The following is a 20,887-nucleotide window of genomic DNA, read 5'->3' on the forward strand; positions in this document are numbered from 1 at the left end:
CTGTCGAGAGACAGAACTTGTATCAAATACGAAGCTCGAGGCCGAGTTAATTCCGCGGCAGCCAGAAGCGAAAAGACGGGTCGATTTATAATGCTCGCAACTCTCCGCGAGCTCGTCGACTGGTCGATCGATCAAGCAGCCCGGGTGCTTTCAATTAGTCAGCGGGACTAATTAATTTACGACTTGATCGCGATTTACATAATTAGACGCGCCAAGTGGATACTTGGTCGGGTGCGCATTTCGAGGGTTTCATAATTACTCGCGTCAATTGCAGCGCTCGCGCTCGCCTCGAGATTCGTCTCCCGGACCCTCCCGACGCGAACGACACGTATAATTGTTGAAATAAGCGCGCTCTCGTTGCGTTCCTTGCACCCGGAGATTTCTCACCGCGAACGATTTAACGCGAACCGAAATCAACGTCGAGCATCTTTCGAGACTATCGTTTGCTCGCACCGCCCCCGCGATCCTCCTTAAAATAATCAACGGACTACGAGCGTCTCGCGTCGAAGGAGAAGAGGACGCGATCAGGAGTCGGTCGCGAACTGTCGAACGGATGAAAGATCGCGAATGGTAGTAATCCGTGACGCACGTTTCGGACACGAGAGCTCGGTGATTGGCCTCGGGACAATTTCTGTAACGTGATTTTACCAGCGGAGCTCAGATTTCTCCCGACGACCTATCGCATGCTACACGTCGAGGTCCTTCTGGTAGGTTTAACTGCGGCAACAAATCCTCCGACGACAAAGGACGATTTCGAGAGAAGAGAGCGCAGCCTCGGCCACGGCCGCTGGATAAACTCGAGGAAACGTTTCTTAAACCTTTCAGCGTGCCAGGTATGGACCCGTCGAGTTTTCCAGAAGAAGGGAGACCGGAGCCGATGCGCGTGTAAGGGCATAAAGGGTCGGTTTTCCTCGACAATGCGGCTCGGGGACGCCCTCCGCAATAAGCGGGCTGCATTGTGTCTGGAAACGACCGCGTATTAAAAAAGCTTTCGGGACTCAAAGTTTGCTACAAATATTGCCGTCGCAGACCCTATTGAAAACTACTCGTCGACCCAGAGACAAATGGGAATTCACGAAATATTTTTGCCCTCGGGCGTATTCAACGCCGAAAATTCATCCGTTTTTCTCGTCGTCCGTTTCGATCCCGATCGTCCAAAAAAAAAAAAAAAAAAAAAGAAGAAGCGGATTTTCCGGAGTGTATATGGAGCGGTCACAATGAAGACTACGCAGACGCGAATGGGCCGGATGTTACGTCACGCGAACGGTGGCATTAGAATTTCTTTTTCTCAGACCTGGGTGCGACGTTCCCAGTGAAATCGAAGGTTCTCTCGTCGATGAAAGGATCCGCAAACCTTACAGTGGCGTGAAACCTGTCCATAATGAGTCGTCCATTTCATTGAAAAGTTCTTTAGACTTTTGACGCGAATAACATCTCGACAGTGTCAACGCTGCCCTCGATTTCTATGCAGTTTCGACGTCTTCGCAGGTCTATCGAGCTGAATTTCTTTCGATGATCTCGACGCGCTAACACGATCGATGATCTTGTTGTCTTTCGATCAGGGCGACAGGGGATGAAAGGTGGAAACAAAGAAAGGTAAAGAAGGTTCGCGGCGAGTCGGCGAGGAAGACGCGATCCGAGCAGTGTCTTTTCTCGCTATTGGATCGTGATAGGCGTCGCGAGTGTATACCGCGGGCACCGTAATCACTGTTATTTCGTCGTGAACGGTAATGCTCCGGCTTAAAGCCAGCCTACTTATACGCATTACCCGGGCAAAAGGCAACGCGGACCGCGTCCCCCGGGGCAATAATCGTTTCTCGGGCGTCATTACGAAATTGCTTCGGCAAAATGAAATGCGCGGTTATGCGTGCCGTATAAACGGTCTCCTTAAATTGAGATTTATTGGAAAATCAAGAGTACGCTTTCCGGTGCGCGTCCGCAAACACGAGTGACGCTGGGAGAGCGTTTGCCGTGCATCCACGCGGGGAGCCTATTCTGCATCGGGTTACACGCCGCAACGGTCCCTGTCGATTTAAACGAGTTCGGGTCGAACCTTCGTCGTCCTGGATCAAAATTCCCTTGGTTTAGTTACCGTCGGTATATTCGTTTCGTTCAACCTCCTCGTTATGCAACATACGGAAGTATAAAGAGCTTCGAGATGCGTAGGAGGCTCGATTCGAAAAGTTGACGGACCTTGCGTGTAACGAGAGTTGCGCGAAATTGTTTCGCGTCGCGAGATCGCACCGAAGACGTTTTAGTTTCGCGCCTTTGTAAGCCTCGCGGTAATCCACACCGCTTTCTTAAATAAGCGTACCTTTCGAGAAGCCTGTATCGATGATAGCGTACTATTGCGGTTTCTGGACGACTTCGGTGTCTGATTACATAGTGGAGCGTTGGTCGGGCTCGCAGTGGATGCAGCAATAGGGAATATCGGTGCTAGGTCCTAGGACTGTGATTCTACGAGACGATGGCTGGTCCAAGGAATATCCAATCGATACCTGAAACTTCGCTCTGGTTTAGTGTTTTCGTCTCACCCCTTTCGTTCTCGTTATTGGCAGATACGTTCGACACGTGCGATGATACGTACACGCGTCGAGAGGACACCCACGAAGGCTATCCATCGAACCGAGCTTTTCCCTAAGAGCGACTAATGTAAGTTGCGTTGATGAACGCGTAAACACGGACCGTATGTCGGTTTTTAACGCTAACCTCGCGTCTATGGAAAATCACAATCGGCCGAGGAGCGTTGCTCGTAGCGCGATCCACGCGATCGATGTTTCTGTACAGCGTAGATCGGAGGCGTAACAGGAATTTTCATCGTAACATATTCGCACTTTTCTTTATTTTTCAGAGAGTCTTCGATGTTACAGAATTTTTGGGACAGGCGGCGGCATATCGGTCATGGCTTTCAGAGACCGAACAAGTACAGATAAGGTGGTCGTAACAACGTTGTACTATCTATACGTAGCGTGTCGTGCTAATTTGTTAATGGGACATCCTGACTGGCACGCATTTTAATCAGTTTTCAGCACACCGATAACGGGCTATTATTAAGTGGCCTTCGGGAGAATGGCCACCGTGTGGTTCGACGCGCGAGTTTATCAGGCCAGTTCGAAGGATTGGTCTGGAACGCGACGAAAAAGAACTCGATCGCGGCGGCTTAGTCGTCGGATGGTCACCTGTAACAATATTTCTTTGTTTACTAATGTATGCGTTTGTTTCGATCGATCGTTTTCGTTTACCTTTCCGTGCTGTATCCGCGATTGGTACTTGGAGTCCATTTATTACCAAACAGAGTCGTGAAACGCGATTGCAGGCAAATGGAGTCGGCTTTCCGAAGCTGCGGATTAAGGCCGTATCGCGACAGAGGGGAGGAGGCGCGTGGTAGGCACGCGGTGTTCGTTCAACTTGATCTCAAAATGAATTTACGAGGGCATAATCGCCAATTGAGATGAGTACTTGTTGCGTGCAATCGGCTCGGTTGAGACCTTGTAGCGAAGCGTTGCACTCTCCCATCATCGGGAGCCGCGATAGCATAACGCACGCCGATGCGTACCGGTCGCTGCAAAATTACGAGAAAATTAAACGAGGCTTCTCGAATTCAGCCTGATGTCCGGCCGATAAGAAGGCGATGGATCAAGTTCACCGCATACTCGCGAATATCAGTCCGTTCGGACGCGGTTCGAATCGAACAGTGGTGCAAACGCATTACAAAATGAACTATTTTTAGAACCGTTTCGCTTTGTTAAGAGCGAGTGTCGGATAACTAAGGGATGACAGCATATTGTTAGCAGCTGGGAAGAGTGCCTCTTCTGTCCGTGGTACATGGATCGACGGAAGGCGTAAAGCTTTCGATTGGCACGATACGCGTCATCGATCCGATTGTACTCCCATTCTGGTGCATCTGCAACGGTATGTACCGAACGACCCGAACCGAGTCTATCTCTCAAAGGCATTCTACTCACCTGCCAATCGTGTATGCGCCGAATGTACGTGTTTCTCTCTATGGCTCGGTGTTACGTACAATTTCCTGTAAACAAGGAGGAATCTTCGTTTCTCCTGAAATATGCAAAAAAATGAACGTTTTTAAATTTGCAGCATCAGCTGTACCTCGGTAAATTCAGCGGCAATGACGCAGAGGCGATTACATGCCGTATGCGCTACCAGCGTCAAGATTAGCGGCGTGTCTTAGTCTGGGCCTTAAATGAGAAAGTTTCGGAGCGCGTCTGCTTCGTGTAAACGCGACCGTGGCCGCGATCGTACGCATCTGTGGATTGTCAATTCGTACGTTTAAGCTACCGCGTTTTCGCGTGTCCTACGATGAAGGACGTGCTTCATTGATCGGTCCAACAGATCGGATCCATTGGATCGGAATCTTCTATTTCTCAGAGGTTATCCATCTTCAGCCCTTGGGATGATCTGTATATTTCAGAGATTCTCGCTAAAATTTATTTAAAAAATTTTACAAAACAGTACGTAAGAGCATTGTTATGGATACTTAAAAGTAAAGAAGTGTGTAAGAGAAGAGAAGAGAAAGAGAGAGAGAGAGAGAAGCTCGGTGCAATATGACGCCTCGCAAGATCGTTGACTATAGGCAGATCCGATCGGATCGTATATGTACCGTGTATTATAATCACGAGAAAGAGCTGTTAGCCGATAAATTCTTCATCTAGGTGGAACCACTTACAAAAGGGAACACCTTTTCGTGATTGCATGCTTACGGCACGTGAAATAGTGTCCAAATTATAGGCCACGGCGGTATAATTCGACGAACGCGTTGAACAGGGTCGTGCTTCGCCAAAAAGAGGACGAACAACAAAAGGAAGACGGAGGAACGAAGGACCTATTTGTTCTCGTAGATACAAGAGACGAGCTCGCTTTTTCCGTAACCGTGCGCGTATCGATACCGGCACGGCGACGTCGAATGGGATCCGAATAATCGCGGCTAATCGCTGAAAATGATAATAATCGCGCTCGCGGACAGTCCGCGCGACTATCGTCGGCGATCAGAGGTTTCTCTCAACGAGGTTAATGCGAGTCGTAACCAGTCAGTTTTTCTTCAAGTTTCACTGCTACTGGACACGACTTTATAGCGATAGTTGAAACTGTCGTTTCTCGCGCGAACACCGTCGTAACGATTTAATCGAGAATCGTGTAATTCGTCCTACGAGGTTGCTTACATCCATCGAGTAATCGTTACGCGGTAACCATAACCGTTCGATGATCGCGTGTGTCGCGTTCTAAACGAGCATCTTCCTCGTGTTCGCGTGAAAAAATTGTGTTCCTCGATCCCCATCCGGTAACTTCCTCTCGTTTGGTCAAATTATCGCTCGGTAACGTGACTTATCGTTCGAAACGCGCGTGCCCTGCGTATGTAAATGTTGACAGAGGTTGGAACGGGAAGAGAAACAGCCCGAAAGACTATGATATAACCAGTTAAGGGGCCATTGGGCCAACGTTCATGCCACAACGCACGCTCCGAGAAGCAATAACCGCTTGTTGTACACGCGTCTTGCATCCACTTTATAGCTGCGTTCACCCTCAACTAACTTTACCCTTTTTGTTTCGCGTTCGTTCAAATCGCTGTCTCGCTCGTCCGGCGACACGCTTCGGTAGCTTCTCCGCGAATCATAGACAACTGTCTAACCATCGTAAATTATCGTCGACACTTTTTATCGTCTACGAGACGCGGTGGACCCGTGCTTAAGTTTATGTGTCTTCTATACCAATTCGAAATCAAGAGTATTCCTTTTTTTTTTTTTTTTTTTTAAGAAACGTACGGCTGCAGGCACCGAGAATCGAGTGCGTTGACATTGCCAAGTGACTTTCCAATTTATTAAGACGCTCGAGCCACCTCCCGCGATTTCCGTGACTCGCGTTTCGATCTCGTTAGAACAAGAAACGGTCCAGGTCTCGCGGCTAAAATGCGAATAGAGATCGGACCAAGTGTGCGACGCGAGACACTGACACCAACGGCCTTCGATAAGTGCGCGTGTTATTGCTCGCAACAGCGAATGAATCTCGGCGAGTAATAGAATGACCGGAGGCTACCAGTAATCGACCAGTCCCGTTGAGTACCTAGCAGAAATCGTGGTTCGCGTTGACATCCATAATCTCGCGCCGTGATTACGGCGGAGCGCGATCGAATACACGAAAAGAACTAAAGAAAACTGTTGAAAACGATCTATTACTCGCAGAGCGGTCGCTGAACGTACTCCGTTGACCAGGAATACTTTTCAACAGCGCTATGATTTAGATCTGCAAAGGCGGTGAATCGAGTTCGGTTAATCGGATAGCGTTAGGCGCAATTTCGTTCGAGTAAACGGAATTCTATTGTAATTAGGCTGCCGCTGTACGCTATTCGATCGTTTGCGCAACGTCGCTTCCACTTTTAGAATCGTAACGCTGATTCGCAACCGAACAAGGTTGCTTCGCTTTCTCGACGTAACGTTGATAATTTCATGATAATTCGATGCGTTCTCGTGGAAAAAAATAGGCAAGCTGTCGTTCGCGATCCACGATTTCGAAACGATGTCGCATAAACTTAATAAATCGATTACGTTACGGTCGCAGGTTGGCTACGATCTTAAAGTTCAATGCGCGTCGTAACGAGTAGATCCGCACGATCGCGAACTAACTCGGGCAAGCACGAAAAAAGGGTCGGTAGCTTCTTTGTACGATCTTCGTTTTCGTAATACGTTTTACTTATCTTTCAGGAGTTTCGCGAGACGCAGCCCGTACCGTTACCTTCGAGCTTAAAAGTGCAATTTTATCGGTATTTCGAATGTACGTACACGGTACGCTGAACGGGCCACCGATGGAAGAATAAATAAGCGTTCCGAGCGTTCCTCGAATTGCCATCGAACGCGTATTTACTTTGCAACGTCGACTTCTCGGTCTTCGGCGAGAGTCGAACCACGTCGAACCACGTCGAACCGAGGAAAAATGATTCAAAGTCGCCTACCCGACACGCGAATGCGTCGAGCGACACGTTCGTCGAAATTAATCACCGTATAGAAAATAGCGACGTTGTCGTGACATATTTAGCAAACAAATAAGGCTAAGAACGAACGTTGAACGGACGTGTTGTATTTGGAAGTTAAACGACCCTGTCCGCTCGATACGAGCGGTTCGCGAATCGGAATCGCGGAGATGTAATACAAGCGTAGGGAAATATGTTTTTCCGTGAGTCGCGTAACGAGGCCTCGCGCGAACGATCTCGCTGGCGCCAGTTTAATGTCTCGCCCACCGCGGAAGCGAACGCTCCTTCGTAGCGCCGGATGCGTCGGGTATCGTCGAGACGGGCCGTTTACGCATACCTTGACGCGACGTTTTCCATCGAGTGCCGTTGAAAAACGATGCGCGCGACTAACTAGTATCTTCGATTTCATTCACCGGTTACGCCAGTTTCTTCGTGCGCGTTTCTATCGCGTGCCATCGTCAACTTGCAGCCACAAACAATTTTGTTGAAACGTATCGCAAAGAAACCGCGTTTTCGTCCGACAGCAGCAGCAGCAGCGTACGTTCTCGTTTATTTTTCCGAAGGACGCTATCGTCGAACATCGACTCGATTCGTCGCGGCATTTAGCCGCGATCCGCTTCGCTGGTGAAATGTCGCGGTTGATTCGCGCCGTGCGAGTCACGTGAGCTACGCGTAAAAATGAAAAGCGGAAACGGGTGAAGTCGAACACTGCGTTACGAAGAATATCCGTTGCAGCACGCCTGCTGCACCGTTGCACCTACCTGCGAAAAGGTTGATCACCGCGTCGCACAGTGGGACAAAACGGCTCTCGGCGATCGAAAATCTGTAACTTTGGCTCTACCGGAGATATTTGAATGATACTTGGAGGAATTATACCCCACATTATGGCCTTTAAGTTATATTAGTATAAAATATATTAATCTAGAGGGTGACGAAATATTCGTATGTAACGTACAGCCTGTTGAATATCTCAACTATGTGTTGTATGCTTTATGTTTTATAATTAAAATTCATTTCAAGTCTGTTAATAGATGCGATAGAAAAGGATTCGGTTACTTAAAACGAAGCAAATATAAAAAAAAAAAAAAAAAACGGATTGCACTATGTTAAACAGTAATTTATTGTTCTCTATCCATGTACGTAAACAGTTTTTCCACTTTTCGAATTCACGAAAATCGATTTACGATCGCCGAAAGCCGTTTCGTCCCACTGTGCGTCGATTACACGTCCGTTACATTTTTCTCCACTTGCATCGCGATATTCGGCCTAGGGATGAAGGATCGAATATAAAGAACTACAGAACCAATTAAGATGAACGTGAAATTACAGTCAACTACCGTAACAATCGAGGGTGTTGTAAACCGAAAAAAAAAGAAGAACAATGTAAAAATCGATAGGAGGCACCGAGTGCACGGGGAGCTCTTTTTTTTCGAGCCGGATGGTAGGGTCGATCTTCGGGGATGCATTTCACCGTGCACCGGCTGGTGCATGTGCATATCGTGACGGGTTGTGCGTGAATCGCGCGTAAACACGTGCGTGGCGGCGGGTGTGCGTGCACACAGGCACACGCCGAGGGATGCATCGTCTGTCGAGCCTCCGCCTCCTTCCTCCTCTTATTCACCACCACCCTGCGGACCTATATATTTCCCGGAGGGTCTCCCACTTTCGCCACTATCATTCCTGTCGCGGCTGCGCGAGCCTGTGAGCGCGCAAACGTGAGTTCGCTCTCGGCTTTCTTCTTGGAGCTTCCTCGCCGGCAGATTACGCGCGGACACCTGCCTTCGTCCTTCGATCCAATTTTCCCGCGGATTTTCCAACGGAATACGCCGCCGACGAGCTGTGAGATCGTGCACGCGTCAAGTTTCTCAGTGACCGTCGCAGGCGAGTCGAGTTCGCTGATCGATAGTTGGACGATTCGCTGTTCGATAGTCGAACGGTTTCGATCGATTTCTTTTTATCCCGCGAAACGGAGTACGACTCGAGTTTAACCGAGTTTTTCCCCGCGGCACGCTCTTGTTTCTCGGAAAATGTGCACCACGTGCGGTGAGCCCCCGATTCCACCAGCAGCTCCTACCGAATGGGATTAGATGAGGCACGACGGTACGTCAAAGTGTTTACAAACATTCGTAACGATCGTTTGCGTTTCGACGTTAAAAATTTGTCGAAAGTAACGCGTTCTTACCGATCTCACGGGAAACCGTGGAACACGAGTCCGTGGAACCTCGACGAATTTCCAGCTGATTTTCCAACGGTTGATCTGGCGGGGCCGCAAGCCGTGCCGCATTCTTCACAGCTGTTCATACAACGATCCGCGCACGCTGCCGCCGACAAGAAGAATCCGTGAATATAGATGCTTCTTTATACGGGCGTTCGCCAAGTAGCGAGTTAATAAGCCGTGTCGTAAATTCCTCTACGACTTTTATCCTCGCGCTCTCGATAGCTCCAAACTTTTTTGCCGCTGTCGGACCGTCAAGCTCTCGATCGTCGAGACGTAAAAATGGAACGAGGCGCGTTTTTTCGACGAATTCCCGTGATTCGTGTTTGAAAAGTAAACTCGCGCGTCACGGTTCACGGACGTTGCCGCGTTTTCCGAACTCTTTCTTTGTCCGTAACGAGACCGTATCGAGCGAGCCTGACCGAGCGGGATAGGAGAATTAACGAATACCTTGTTTCGCGGTGGGTATATCATACGGCAAGGGTTTATTACGCAATGAGAGAAGATAAAGCTTGAAAGGCCGGGACTCGAGGCGATCAACCTTAACCGGTCTAAAGACGTCCCGTGCGAGTTTCCGTGCACGGAACATCGTGATTTGTTGCGTAGAGTACCTCTGCTAGCGCTCTATATCATTCAGCGGGGGTAATGAGCTTCGCCTTATAACGTAACGCGGTGTTTCTCGTGCGCAGGATGGCCTGAGCCTCGGAGAAAATCTTCATGGATCGTTCACGAAAATCGAGGAATGCCCGCTGGTCGTGGAGTCCCGCGGAATTCCCGCGGCGCCGACGATGCGCGCCGCGCCGCAGCAACATCACCGTCAAGAATTTTGGGTGAGTTACGATTACATAGGTCTCGCTTAAAAGTTCCGCTCGTCGAATTTCGGTAACATGTACGTGTAACAGTCGCTCTCGGTTAATTGGGCCTCGCAGGGACCAGAACAATTTGATCCAATTAAGCAGCTGTCCAATTTACGCCAAGTTTCCTGTAAACGACTGCGTTTCGTTTCGGATCCGATAGCGAACGATTCTTTGAAAAATTACTTGACTGTCGATTATAAATTCATTCGTATTTCTTTTCTTCTTAATATCTATCGTAAGTAACCATCCGCTTCCTCCGTCGCGGTTTCCTTCCTCGAGCATAGATATTCCTTTCTCGAATTCCTGCTCGTCGTACTCTCTACCGACAATGAGAGAAAAAAATGAAAAAAACCTCAAACGTTCGCACTCGTTGATATTAAGCAGAGAAATAAAACGCGGCCGTATTGACGTAAGCGAGATTGGTTAAAGCGTTTAGTCCCGGAACACGATACTTGAACGCGCGCGCGAGCAAACAGCAGGATGAAGCTTGACGTGAAAAGTTTGTACACGATTTGTATCGGTGCCCGTGTAACCGTGAGCGTGTGGTTTGTTCGAAAATGTAAAAAAAGATAAAAAAAGAAGTAAATTCGAGACGCGAACAGCCGAAACACGATATCCCACTCGATAACTCGTCATTTTAACGAGGGTATCTCTCTTTCTCTCGTGCCGTACCGTGGGTACACACCGGTGCAGTTTATTTTAATACAGACACCTCGTAATAATTCTCGATGCACATCGTACCGAATGAACGGACATCAATCCTTGCCCTCGTTACTTTCGATGCTCCAGGCAGAGAGTCCCTTGTTATCTGTGCAGTCTCCTTTGTACAGCGTGCATGCCAATGTCTGCGCATAATTACCGGTTTCGATTACGGATTGGCCGACAAGTGCGCCGGATTTTCCACCGCGTACTGGGAAACGTTTATGCCTTTTCTTTGTTTCTTTTATCGTCGATCTTTCGCGTTTCTCGTTCCTTTCGTTATCCACGGACTCCTCCCTGTCCGCGAAACCGGGGCTCGAGGATTATTCTTTCCCTGGAAACGGAGCTAAAGTCGTTTGGTTACTTCGGAGATAAATTTGCTGGTCGTTAATTGGATCGAGCTCTCGCGACGCTCTAATTGTCGCGGGTAATATTAGTCGGCGAACTTATCGTTGAATCGATACGTTCGCGGGCAGGAAAAGTTTCGTGACGCGACGTTCTTTCGTTTCGCTACGGAGCAGCTCGACTCTTGGTACATTTCGGGTTGCCGTCGACTGGTAGATACGCTCGAAATCCGAACGGATACTAACGCGCATTAAATAACGTGATTTCGCGGCGGTTTCTTCGTGGACCGGAGAAATCAGTTTCGCGATTATCCGCGATGATGCAAAACCCTGACGAGTCCGGCATCGCGGAGAAGCCCTCGTTGATAACCGTGAAAGTAACTCGTGTATCAGGCTCTGTGACATTAATCCGCTGCGAAAGGATCGGTTGGCCCGAAGAAAAAAGAGAAGGAAAAAATGTCGCAAAAGGGAAGAAGGAGCCACGCGAACAATAAGCAATCTGTAGCGGGCATGTAGAGTAATTATGTTGAGTCTAGACGCACGCGTACGATTATATGTACGCGTATCCCTTTCGCGGATCGCATGCGGTATACATTACACACGGTATGTGGTCGAGTTCGCCGTGGCTCGCGTGTGTATAGTCGCTCGTGTTCCTGATAATACGGGGTGACAACAACAAAATACGAGTAGTCCACCGAGATAGTCCTCGTTTGGTTTGAAATGTTTTCGTCCTGGATTCTCACCGATAATTATCCCAGGTTTTCTTGCGAACGAGCTCCGCGAGTTCAGGGGAACGTCCGCTCGGATTCTAGGAATTTCCAGGGGGGAGGTGGAGGGGGAATACAAATTGCGCTTTACTTACTTCGCGTAAAATTTCATAGAGTGTCACGTTCGATGCACATGGTGCCCTAACGATCGGATAAATTCGCTCCGTATAGCGATAGTCGCGAACTTAACGATCACCCACCGCGTAATATTCGCGTGTATTCCCGCGAATACGCGCACACCACGTCGTCACGCGCATATACGCGAGCGTAAAACTTACGCTCGGTTGGCTTTGTGTAGCGTGTATCTCGTGCGTTTGTATATCAAGTGCAGGGCGGGAGTAGGAACGAGCCGGGAGGACCGATAACCTGAAACGAGCCGGAAAGACTATCTACGAGTCTCGGATCTCCGAGGTGCGAACCGCGGGACCGACTCGAATATCGATCATTCGTGAGCCGCGTGGGGCGCGAGAGGTTGGAAAAGCATGGTTCGCCAATGCGGGCCCGTACGACGGAAAGGGCGATCGAGTTCCGAGAGGGTTGGACGGGCAAACAAATAAAGGTGCATTAGCCTCCGCGGCCTCGAAGCGAACGTGTCAGGAATATGAAGAGTAGTCGGCGTGCGACGCGAGCTCTGCCTCCAACTTTCATCTTCGCCGACCTAGACCGCCGAGGAAAACGCATTTCTGCGCGTTTACCGGGCTTTGGTCGTCCCTTTCTCTCCATCGCGTCCTTCTCCCTCTCCCGTGAACGTTCACGCTTCTCTTCTCCTCCGCGGAAGTCGTCCACGAATACTGATAATCAGCGTCCACGATGACGTAGGCCGATCGATCATACCCCAGTCAATCCGTTTCCGTTCAAAGTTCGTGTCGACGATACGAACGGTCGCTTCGGAAACGAATTCGAAAGACTGTCGTCGCGTGGCACGAACAAGTCAATGACGTTTATCGCGTCTCGTAATAAGCGACACTGACCGTTCGTCGAACGCGCTTCTCGGTCATCCTCGCTTTAATTAACGCCAGCTACGTCGCGGTATTCGGCTCGGATCGTTTCGCTGCTTTGAACGCGCTCGATCGCGCTCGGCTGAATCGAACGAGAAAGAGACAAAAGGAGCGTCGATGAATCCAAGTCGAATTAAGAACGACGAAGGAATCTCGTTCGGGGGGCAATGAAACGCACCTTTCAGAGAGCTGACCATCGTTTAATTACGGATCAGCTGTTTCGAGTCGAGCGTGACGGGAGCTCGCGTGCGCTCGTCTACGCACACGTGTGCCAATCGATTCGTTTCGAGGAGCATGTATATCGAGAGACCGCGTGGTAGCGGAGCGATCTCATCTCGGAACCGAAGATAGAGTTGCCGTGAATGCCGGCAATAAACCGCGATTCGCTCACGTACATACAACGAATACTATTCATAAGTCAAGTCGAGACGAGGCGAGGCAACGACCGTGAGTCCACTCCGAGTGTGGCGCCTCGACTACCTCGTAATTCTCGTACGAAGACTTTTCTTTTCAACAAGGGCTCACAATTAGGCCCATTATGCGCGCACATGTTCGCCGTGTTTCCGTCTATTCGCGCGCGTCACGCGACCTTCTAAACGCCGGAAAGCCGGGTTACGCGTCTCTTTCACGACCCATTTCATATCGACGAATTACGCGATACTCTTCCCTTTGATATTTCCAAGTATTTCCGCTGACGGTTTTGCGAATACGAATGTAGGGATGTAGGAACGACTCGTTACGACGATTCCATTAAATTGCAAACCGATCTGCTAGAGTGATCGAGTAATTTTGCCTCGTGTCGGTACCAAGGCGATGGATAACGAAGACTAATTGTTGGAGCTACATCTCTTACGAATTAGTTATCGAGTTTTCGTAAGTTAATTTCCATGTCGTTATCGGGACCTATTAAGAAGACCGTGCTCGCTTTCGACCGCGGCTATCGACGATGGTCCCGCCATCGATCGACCCTCGAAAAAAGTCAGACTAATTGGAAGACGTAGCCTAATTGTAATTTCTTTCTCGATGCAACGAGTACACCCTTTGAGACTCGATGGTTGGGTATCGTGTACAATTTTTAGATTCTAGGCAGTCGATCTCCTTCGTCGATGAGATCCGGTTTATTTAAGAAAATTTGCAACGCGTCCGAATCAGCTGTCGAGCGTGCCGTTGCGAGACACGTGTGGTCGTAACAGAAGCGTACACGCTGTTCCCGGAAGCGATAACAATAATGATAGCTTCGCTGGACTGGCGCGAACAATTTTCGCCACGACCGACGAAGCTCGTAAAAGGGTACACGCCGGTAGTTTTGTCGTGCGGCACGCATCCCTCGAACAGGTTGGTGTCCTCCGCAGCTGGCAAACTTTCAGATGCTACCACAAGCACGGAAAACTCGGTCACGGCGTAATATTTAAGCACCACGATAACCGAATTAACGAAATAAGCGAATAACATTTGAAAATCACGGATTAAAAGTATCGTTGGAGTACATGGGGTCACGGCTACGCGCGCGTATAGCCGACGGTTCTGTATGGAAATGTTTACCTTTACTTTCTTCTTTGCGTGTTTATCGACGTTGCATTTTCTATTGTATTCGTACAGCCAACCAGAGATTAGCTTGAAATTAATCTTGGAGCGACGACGTCAACGGTTGGAAACGTCTTCGGCTGACATCTTCGGCTTTTCAACGACGCGATCGGTTTCTTCGTTTCCAGTATCGACAACCGCATTATGCTCAACCGCGGTAGTAGCGAGTGCGAGTCATTGACTCTCATTTGCATCCATTCCTTCCGATGAAACTTGCGATGGTTTGCAACGGTACCGTCGAGTACAACCGAACCCGACTTCTCCATCCTCCGATAGAAGAGCGAAATATTTTTAAATGTTCGTCGCATCGGTCGTCGAACGGTTTTCTTTTGTCACCCGCATATCTCCATCGCTCTCTTTAACCTTTTCAACGACGAGATCTTTTCCAACAAAAAGTAATACACATTTCGATTGATCGTAAAATATACGGAGCGTTTCTCAACTGCCGAGATGTTTCTTGATTCGTAAAATTCAGAAGCTCGTTGGATCTCGAATCCCATTTGGATACGTTAATTGTCGCGATCGATCGGAAATCTCCACGGCAAAGACAAGACCGACGATTACCTAACGCGTACCTGCGAAATGATCGCGGCTGATTTATCCGACGCTTCTGTGCGCACGAGCGAGATTCCATTCCGCCTCGCGCGGATAAAACGAAGGTTCGCCGAAGAGGATACGGCGAAGCAACCATTTCCGTCAGCAATTTACCAGGCACGTCGCGGGGCTCCGCGTCTCACGGCCAGTTCGCATAAGCGAGGAGGCTGCGAGAGGTGTAGGTATCGATACGGTAAAATGGGAGGATGAGCAAAGCGCGGGCGGACGGGTCCGGTGACGTTGATTCGCATCGAGTCCTGCTGCGAGGACCTCGACAGTTTCGAGACGCGCTGACAGCTACGGACGCCCTGGCATCGCGTTGCAACCCCGCGACGATGCGTATTCTATCAACGTCCGTGGAGCGCGATAACCTCGGCGCAACTGCATGCTGAATGAGCCGTACGAGAAACGCCGGTTCGTTGCGTCCCGTCCTGTCCCGATCCGTCCCAACCACGTGTCGTCGTCCCTTTTCTGCAACAATGGCCTTTATGCGCGGGACGCTATATTCCAAGCGGCACGAAACGAGCAAGGGGGAGGACGGTTGATCCACGTCGGCAACGGACAAAGCCTGTCTTCGCCATATAGGAACCGAGCGGACGGTCAAGATTTAAATTGATTTCGAGATAAGTGCGTGGAATTAAAGATGCATTTGGACGATCATCTGCGTTGCGAAAGCCTCGCGTTCTCTCGCGTTCTCGTCTTCCACGTCTTCCATGTCTCGGGCAGCCGTTCGTAGCAATTAGATCGTCTTACTCCGTTCGAACGTTTCGCTCCAGGGGAACGCATCTGTCGCGGACGATGAATTCGAAGAATAGATCCGAAGCGTCCCGTATCGATGGTAGAACGAACGATCGAGAGCTTGCGAGGACCGACGAAAAGGGGGAACGGCGCCCGATCGATCCCGTCGACGTTCGTTGTTCGACGGGAAGACCTGTCGTCGCGCGGCCAATCATCTCGACCAAGGGAAACCGAGTATCGGCGCGTGTTTCAGCTAGCTCGAAAGTGAAACCAGCCTGTTCGTGATTCCACGCGTAAGTAAAGCCGTTAACGCCTACTCGGCGAGCGCTGCCGTTCCGATCACCAAGTGTGAACGCGTTGCTCCAAGTGGTATATCGTCGCTCTTGACCCGCTGATAGCGCTTCACGGTCCCTAAGCTCGTTTTTATCCATTACTCCGGATCGTTTCTGTGTTCGGGTTCACGGCGAAGGAAGGAACCTTTCGACGGTTCCAATAATACGTACTTGTATTCTTAGTTGCTCCAAAAGTGTACTCCGCAAGAATTCGAAGCGGAAGAGAACTCGCGCGCGAAGACTATCAGTGGGAGGTCGGTTAGAGCAGCGACTCGTGTTGCACCTTTGTTCGCAGTAACGAGATAATCCCAGAAAAAATAGGTTACACGATCTTTTATCAGTCTCCGTGCTCTGATGCCACCACAAATTCTCTCGGCGGTGAAATTAACGATAACGTTCCTCTCGCCCGCGCGCGCGCGCTCGGCCATAAACGGGAACGTTTGCAAGATGTTGCGGGCGCGATCGGTTGCTATTTACGGCACACGTGATCCTATACGATGCGTTTTTAACGACGAGAAGTCGTTGCGGTAACATAAGGAGCTTGGATACGACAATTGTTTTCTTTTATTCGAGTTGCATCGGAAATTGAGACCGTTCGACTTTGAACGATCGTCGAACAGTCTTTACCCCCGACGATTTCTTCCGTTCTCACGAAATACGACGGATACGTTAACCCCGCGCGTCGATAAAAGCGTAAGACTGCACGAAAAACACAGGATGGATCGCCGCGTTAACGCGGAGACGGTTAAACAGTCGTCCCGCTCGGGCGCATAAATCCGTCACCCGCGACAATCAGCGGTGTTCCACATTATCGCGAAGAACTGTTGTAAACATGGCCGGCAGCCATCCGTCGGTTAGGTATTGTATACTGTGCAAGCTTGGGACGCATACCGGATGCATCAGATAAGAGTGCTCACGAGGTCTCGTAACTTCTTGGCCAGGAAGGCGGGCGTACGGTTCGAAAGCGGCATTAAACGGTGCCTCCTCGTTTATTTTTCAGTGAGCGCGAGATAGCGTGGCCTGACGTGAACCACCGCTACCGCCAGCGGTGCCATCTCATATCCAACCCCTCCGTGTACGCGAAACCTATAATTATTCTTTCGAACGAGATCGTGGGCGAGCCGAGCGGATCTGCCGCGTGCACGCTCGCAGATGCAATTTTAATTCCGCGTTTTCGACCTTTTCCTTCCTTTTCCTTCTTTTTACGGGCCGGATCTTACGGCGGCAAGTTCAACTATGTATGTATGTTCCTGCGGTGCGATCGATAACTTAACGATTTATCAAAAATAACGATAGCAGCTTATTCGCCAGTCGGAGCATACAAAGATTTCTAGAATTTTCAGCTCGACTGGCCCTTGAGCGATTCGAGGCGAGTCCCTGTCAGCCGTTCTCAGTATATCGGATCGAATCTGTCAGTTTTTGCGCGAGCGAAACATTTTGGCGTACGATTCAACTTATTCCTCCATCGTAGCCTAGCGATACGTGGTATCGACAAGGCATCAGAAGCCGTTTTCCCACGGGCGACGTCGCTGCGAGCTCCACGGATTATAGAGGTACGTTATACGTCCTGGGCAGCGTGGTTATTATACAGAACGCGGTAACAGAACCTCTAATTAGGCACTGTACGCTCGGCCGTCACGTTTCAGGGAGCTGTATCGATCGATTAATTGGAAACGGCTCGAGCTAGCGCGGACGGGAATGTCGAGTGTTAAAAGAATTGGAATAAGACGACAAAATCCGACCAGTTGACAGGAAGCGTTTTTTCTAATTAATCGGAAAGATAAGACTTTGGAGCACTGATTTATTGCTGCATCGATACCGATCTGGAATAACCCATGGTTGATTCTGGAATCCAGCTTTCCAGCTCCTAATAGCGTCCCAAGCGTCGCACATACCTACGCCTTAACGAACAACGGGTTTGCGAAACGGAAGGTGGAGTCATTCTTGAATTTTTCGTAGTTGACATAATATGATACTCGAGTTGTCTACTCGAACACGGAGCACGGAATTCCTGAGACCCAGCGATATTATTATGCAACTCATCGAATCGGCAACCGTAGGTAATCAAAGCGAAGAAGCAACAATCGGAATCGTAATCGCAATCGCGGCACGGTTTCCCGTAAACGTCGCCCCGGGAGTGCATCGTTACAGCATCATCGATGGATTCTTATTCCGGGCGTCTCGAAACAGATCCTCGGATCTAGCATTTTACTGGAAACGACCGTTCACCGACTCGCTCCGACCGTGTCGTGACGTTACGCGGAAAGACGCGCCGCTTGTTGACGCTTTAGTGGTGTTTCTTTCCCGAAACTGGCCGCGTCGAGTTTCGCTTCGACATCTGCGAAGACATAGAGTTTCGCAGCGATTCGACGCGAGTCGAGACCGCGTTCTAGCATCGAGGATCGGACGCCCTTAAACTCGGCTAACCATACGCCGTCGGCTCTAAACTACAAATAGAAACAGAGGGCTCCGTTAATTTCGCGCTGTACGAGGAACGAGCGGAAGCTAACGGCGAATGGGCAAGTTTTCGCGCTTTGAGGATTAACGAACAAACAACTGTTAATGCGACGCTCGCCTGGTCTGTTTACACGCCCCGCTCCCTCCCTCTCCGCCCGACATAGTTTTAACGCGATTACATCGCGCATCCGCGAGTTCGCTAACAATTACACGCACGCGTGTACACACCCTCCGCACATATTTGCGCACGGATCTACGTACAAATATACGCGTTCGCTGACACGCTCGCGCGCAAATCTACGGTTTGCACTCGCGACGACACGCGGAGACGTTGCGGCTCGAGGATATCGTTAAACCGTGTTCTTCCTTGTGCATCGCGCTACGTGTGGATAAAAAGTGTCGTTTTTAACCTCGTACCACTTATGCCGGATAGATTTGACGCGCACATGTCCGCTCCAACGAGCTCGCGACGGATGTGCCCGCGTCAAATGAATTTACGCGAAACTGTGCGGTTACTGTATTATACGCGCAGAGGTTTCTTTCCATCGCGAAACGCTGACTTGATATTTGCACGAGACATTGGCGAGAAATCAGACTTTGGGAACATAAGGAAAAAGATCGTTAGATAGACATGCCTCTTGGAGAGGTGAAACGCTCGGTGCATCTAAAAGGAGTTGGAATGTCACACGCTTCACACGTAGAAAAGTCATTTAGTGCCTCGAGGGGAGAATTCGAAATGTCTTCGTATCCGTTACTCATAATCGCACGATGAAACTATTCTAGACGTAGACACGGTTCGATCAAGGTATCGAGGTTTCCACAGCCGTTGTACGTCCTATTCTTAGACACGGTTTCCGAGCGCGAATCTCGTTTGTAAGGCTATCGTTCCCGCGTTTCTAGGATTGCTAGACGCACCGGGAACCGAAAACATTGCGGTGATAAACTTCTCCGGTCGAATCACGAAAGAACGCGAGCGTGGATCGGTTCTATTTTTCGCATCGGACGCACGCTTGACCGGTAACCATTCGTTCGGTGACTATCTACTTTACGAGACTCCAAAACGATACGATAAATAACGGGGTCATGGCCCGCGTCGTAAACACCACGGCTAACGAGTCGTAAAGAATATTCGTTGACAAACGCGTTCCCTACTAATAACGCCATTGGGACGGCTCCGAGGATCGGAATCCTAGAACTCTTGTTAGCATTCGCTGCTTCTGGGTTTAGATTTACGACGGTCACGGTCCGCGCGGTAGTTTAATAAAGCTGTAGATGCGAATGGAATGCGCGGCACGCGTGGAAACAATTGGACAGACTTCCCCCGCAAAATGTTGAACAGCGAATTCGTATTACTCGCAATCCTCCCGCCTCGCTCGAACGAAGAATATGGTTTGTTTAGCGCTACATTGCGCCTGTCGCACGAATACTAGAATTTCAGTTATTCCGCGTTGACGAGAATCGCGCGAAACGGTTGGGGTGACGGAGGATGATTATAGAGCTGACTCATTTCCATATGAAATATTCCAACGCTGTTTCTAGCATCGTCGAATCCACGTATAACGGTACCCTCTGATTGCTATACCGTAATAATATTTTACAAACGCGGTCGGTAATTGAAATTGACGATCGTTTCTGTCTACTTGCCAGATTTCAAAGACGTCTTACCCACCTCCTTCAAATTAAGATCGCATAGATAGGCGAAGGATCGCGACGCGAGGTCTTCCTACCGACGATGAGATGGCAGCGATGGATTGGATTCGATCGTATCGGGATCATTTGTTTTCCCTTTATACCCTCCGTCCTCGTCGATCTCTCCCTTTGGCATCGAGATGTACGCGGGGCCAGTTTCCGCCTATCCGTCGATACTGCTATGCATCGACTCTACGCGGACCCCGCGTTACCGGATCTTTCATTTCGCGGAATAACGAGTCGCGCAACGAGTAACTCGATTTGTCGTTTGACATCTGGTATAATGAAAAGTAATCGTTTTCGGAGTCTTTGGTGCGTTTGAAACGTTACTCGCCTAGTGCCTCCCTGCAAGTCTCGTTTTATTTCAAAGCTGGTTAAACAAAGGTCTGCGGGAAAACGATCGATATACGATAAAGCTTTGAGTAACCGTAATCGCATCTGTAATTCTATATCGCTTACACGCGTCTCGTCCATCCCCGTCGTGTATTGTATTCGTAAGTCTCTTTTGTTTCCTTGACGTTTTTTACCGTGAGAGAGCGAATGAGTGGCGAAGGTGGCAACTGAAAACGCGAAACGAGACACAGAGAGAGAGAGAGAGAGAGAGAGAGAGAGAGAGAGAGAGAGAGAGAGA

General features: G+C 49.5%; 1 protein-coding gene and 1 long non-coding RNA gene across 6 annotated transcripts in view; one reads left to right on the forward strand and one right to left on the reverse strand.

The window, feature by feature from the left end:
• Positions 1-2,887: 2,887 nt before the first annotated feature.
• On the reverse strand, positions 2,888-4,305 carry LOC128878732 (uncharacterized). 2 transcript variants are annotated; one of them, XR_008457473.1, is made up of 4 exons: positions 4,111-4,305; positions 3,966-4,030; positions 3,243-3,562; positions 2,888-3,179 (listed from the first exon to the last, which is right to left on the reverse strand). It is a non-coding gene; the product is annotated as an uncharacterized LOC128878732 (long non-coding RNA). The 2 variants fall into 2 exon arrangements; XR_008457471.1 differs by having other exon boundaries at positions 3,966-4,305.
• A 2,959-nt stretch (positions 4,306-7,264) lies between these two features.
• LOC128883836 (ADAMTS-like protein 4) overlaps positions 7,265-20,887 on the forward strand; it is a 33,352-nt gene continuing 19,729 nt past the window's right edge. Inside the window, exons 1-2 of one of the 4 annotated variants that reach the window (XM_054136643.1) lie at positions 7,265-7,519; positions 9,887-10,027. In XM_054136643.1, the coding sequence (XP_053992618.1) occupies positions 9,915-10,027 (113 nt within the window). In that variant the 5' untranslated portion in view covers positions 7,265-7,519; positions 9,887-9,914. The other 3 variants (XM_054136635.1, XM_054136626.1, XM_054136653.1) reach the window with 3 other exon arrangements.

The sequence above is a fragment of the Hylaeus volcanicus genome, chromosome 1, assembly GCF_026283585.1.
Source record: "Hylaeus volcanicus isolate JK05 chromosome 1, UHH_iyHylVolc1.0_haploid, whole genome shotgun sequence".
Classification (NCBI taxonomy): domain Eukaryota; kingdom Metazoa; phylum Arthropoda; class Insecta; order Hymenoptera; family Colletidae; genus Hylaeus; species Hylaeus volcanicus.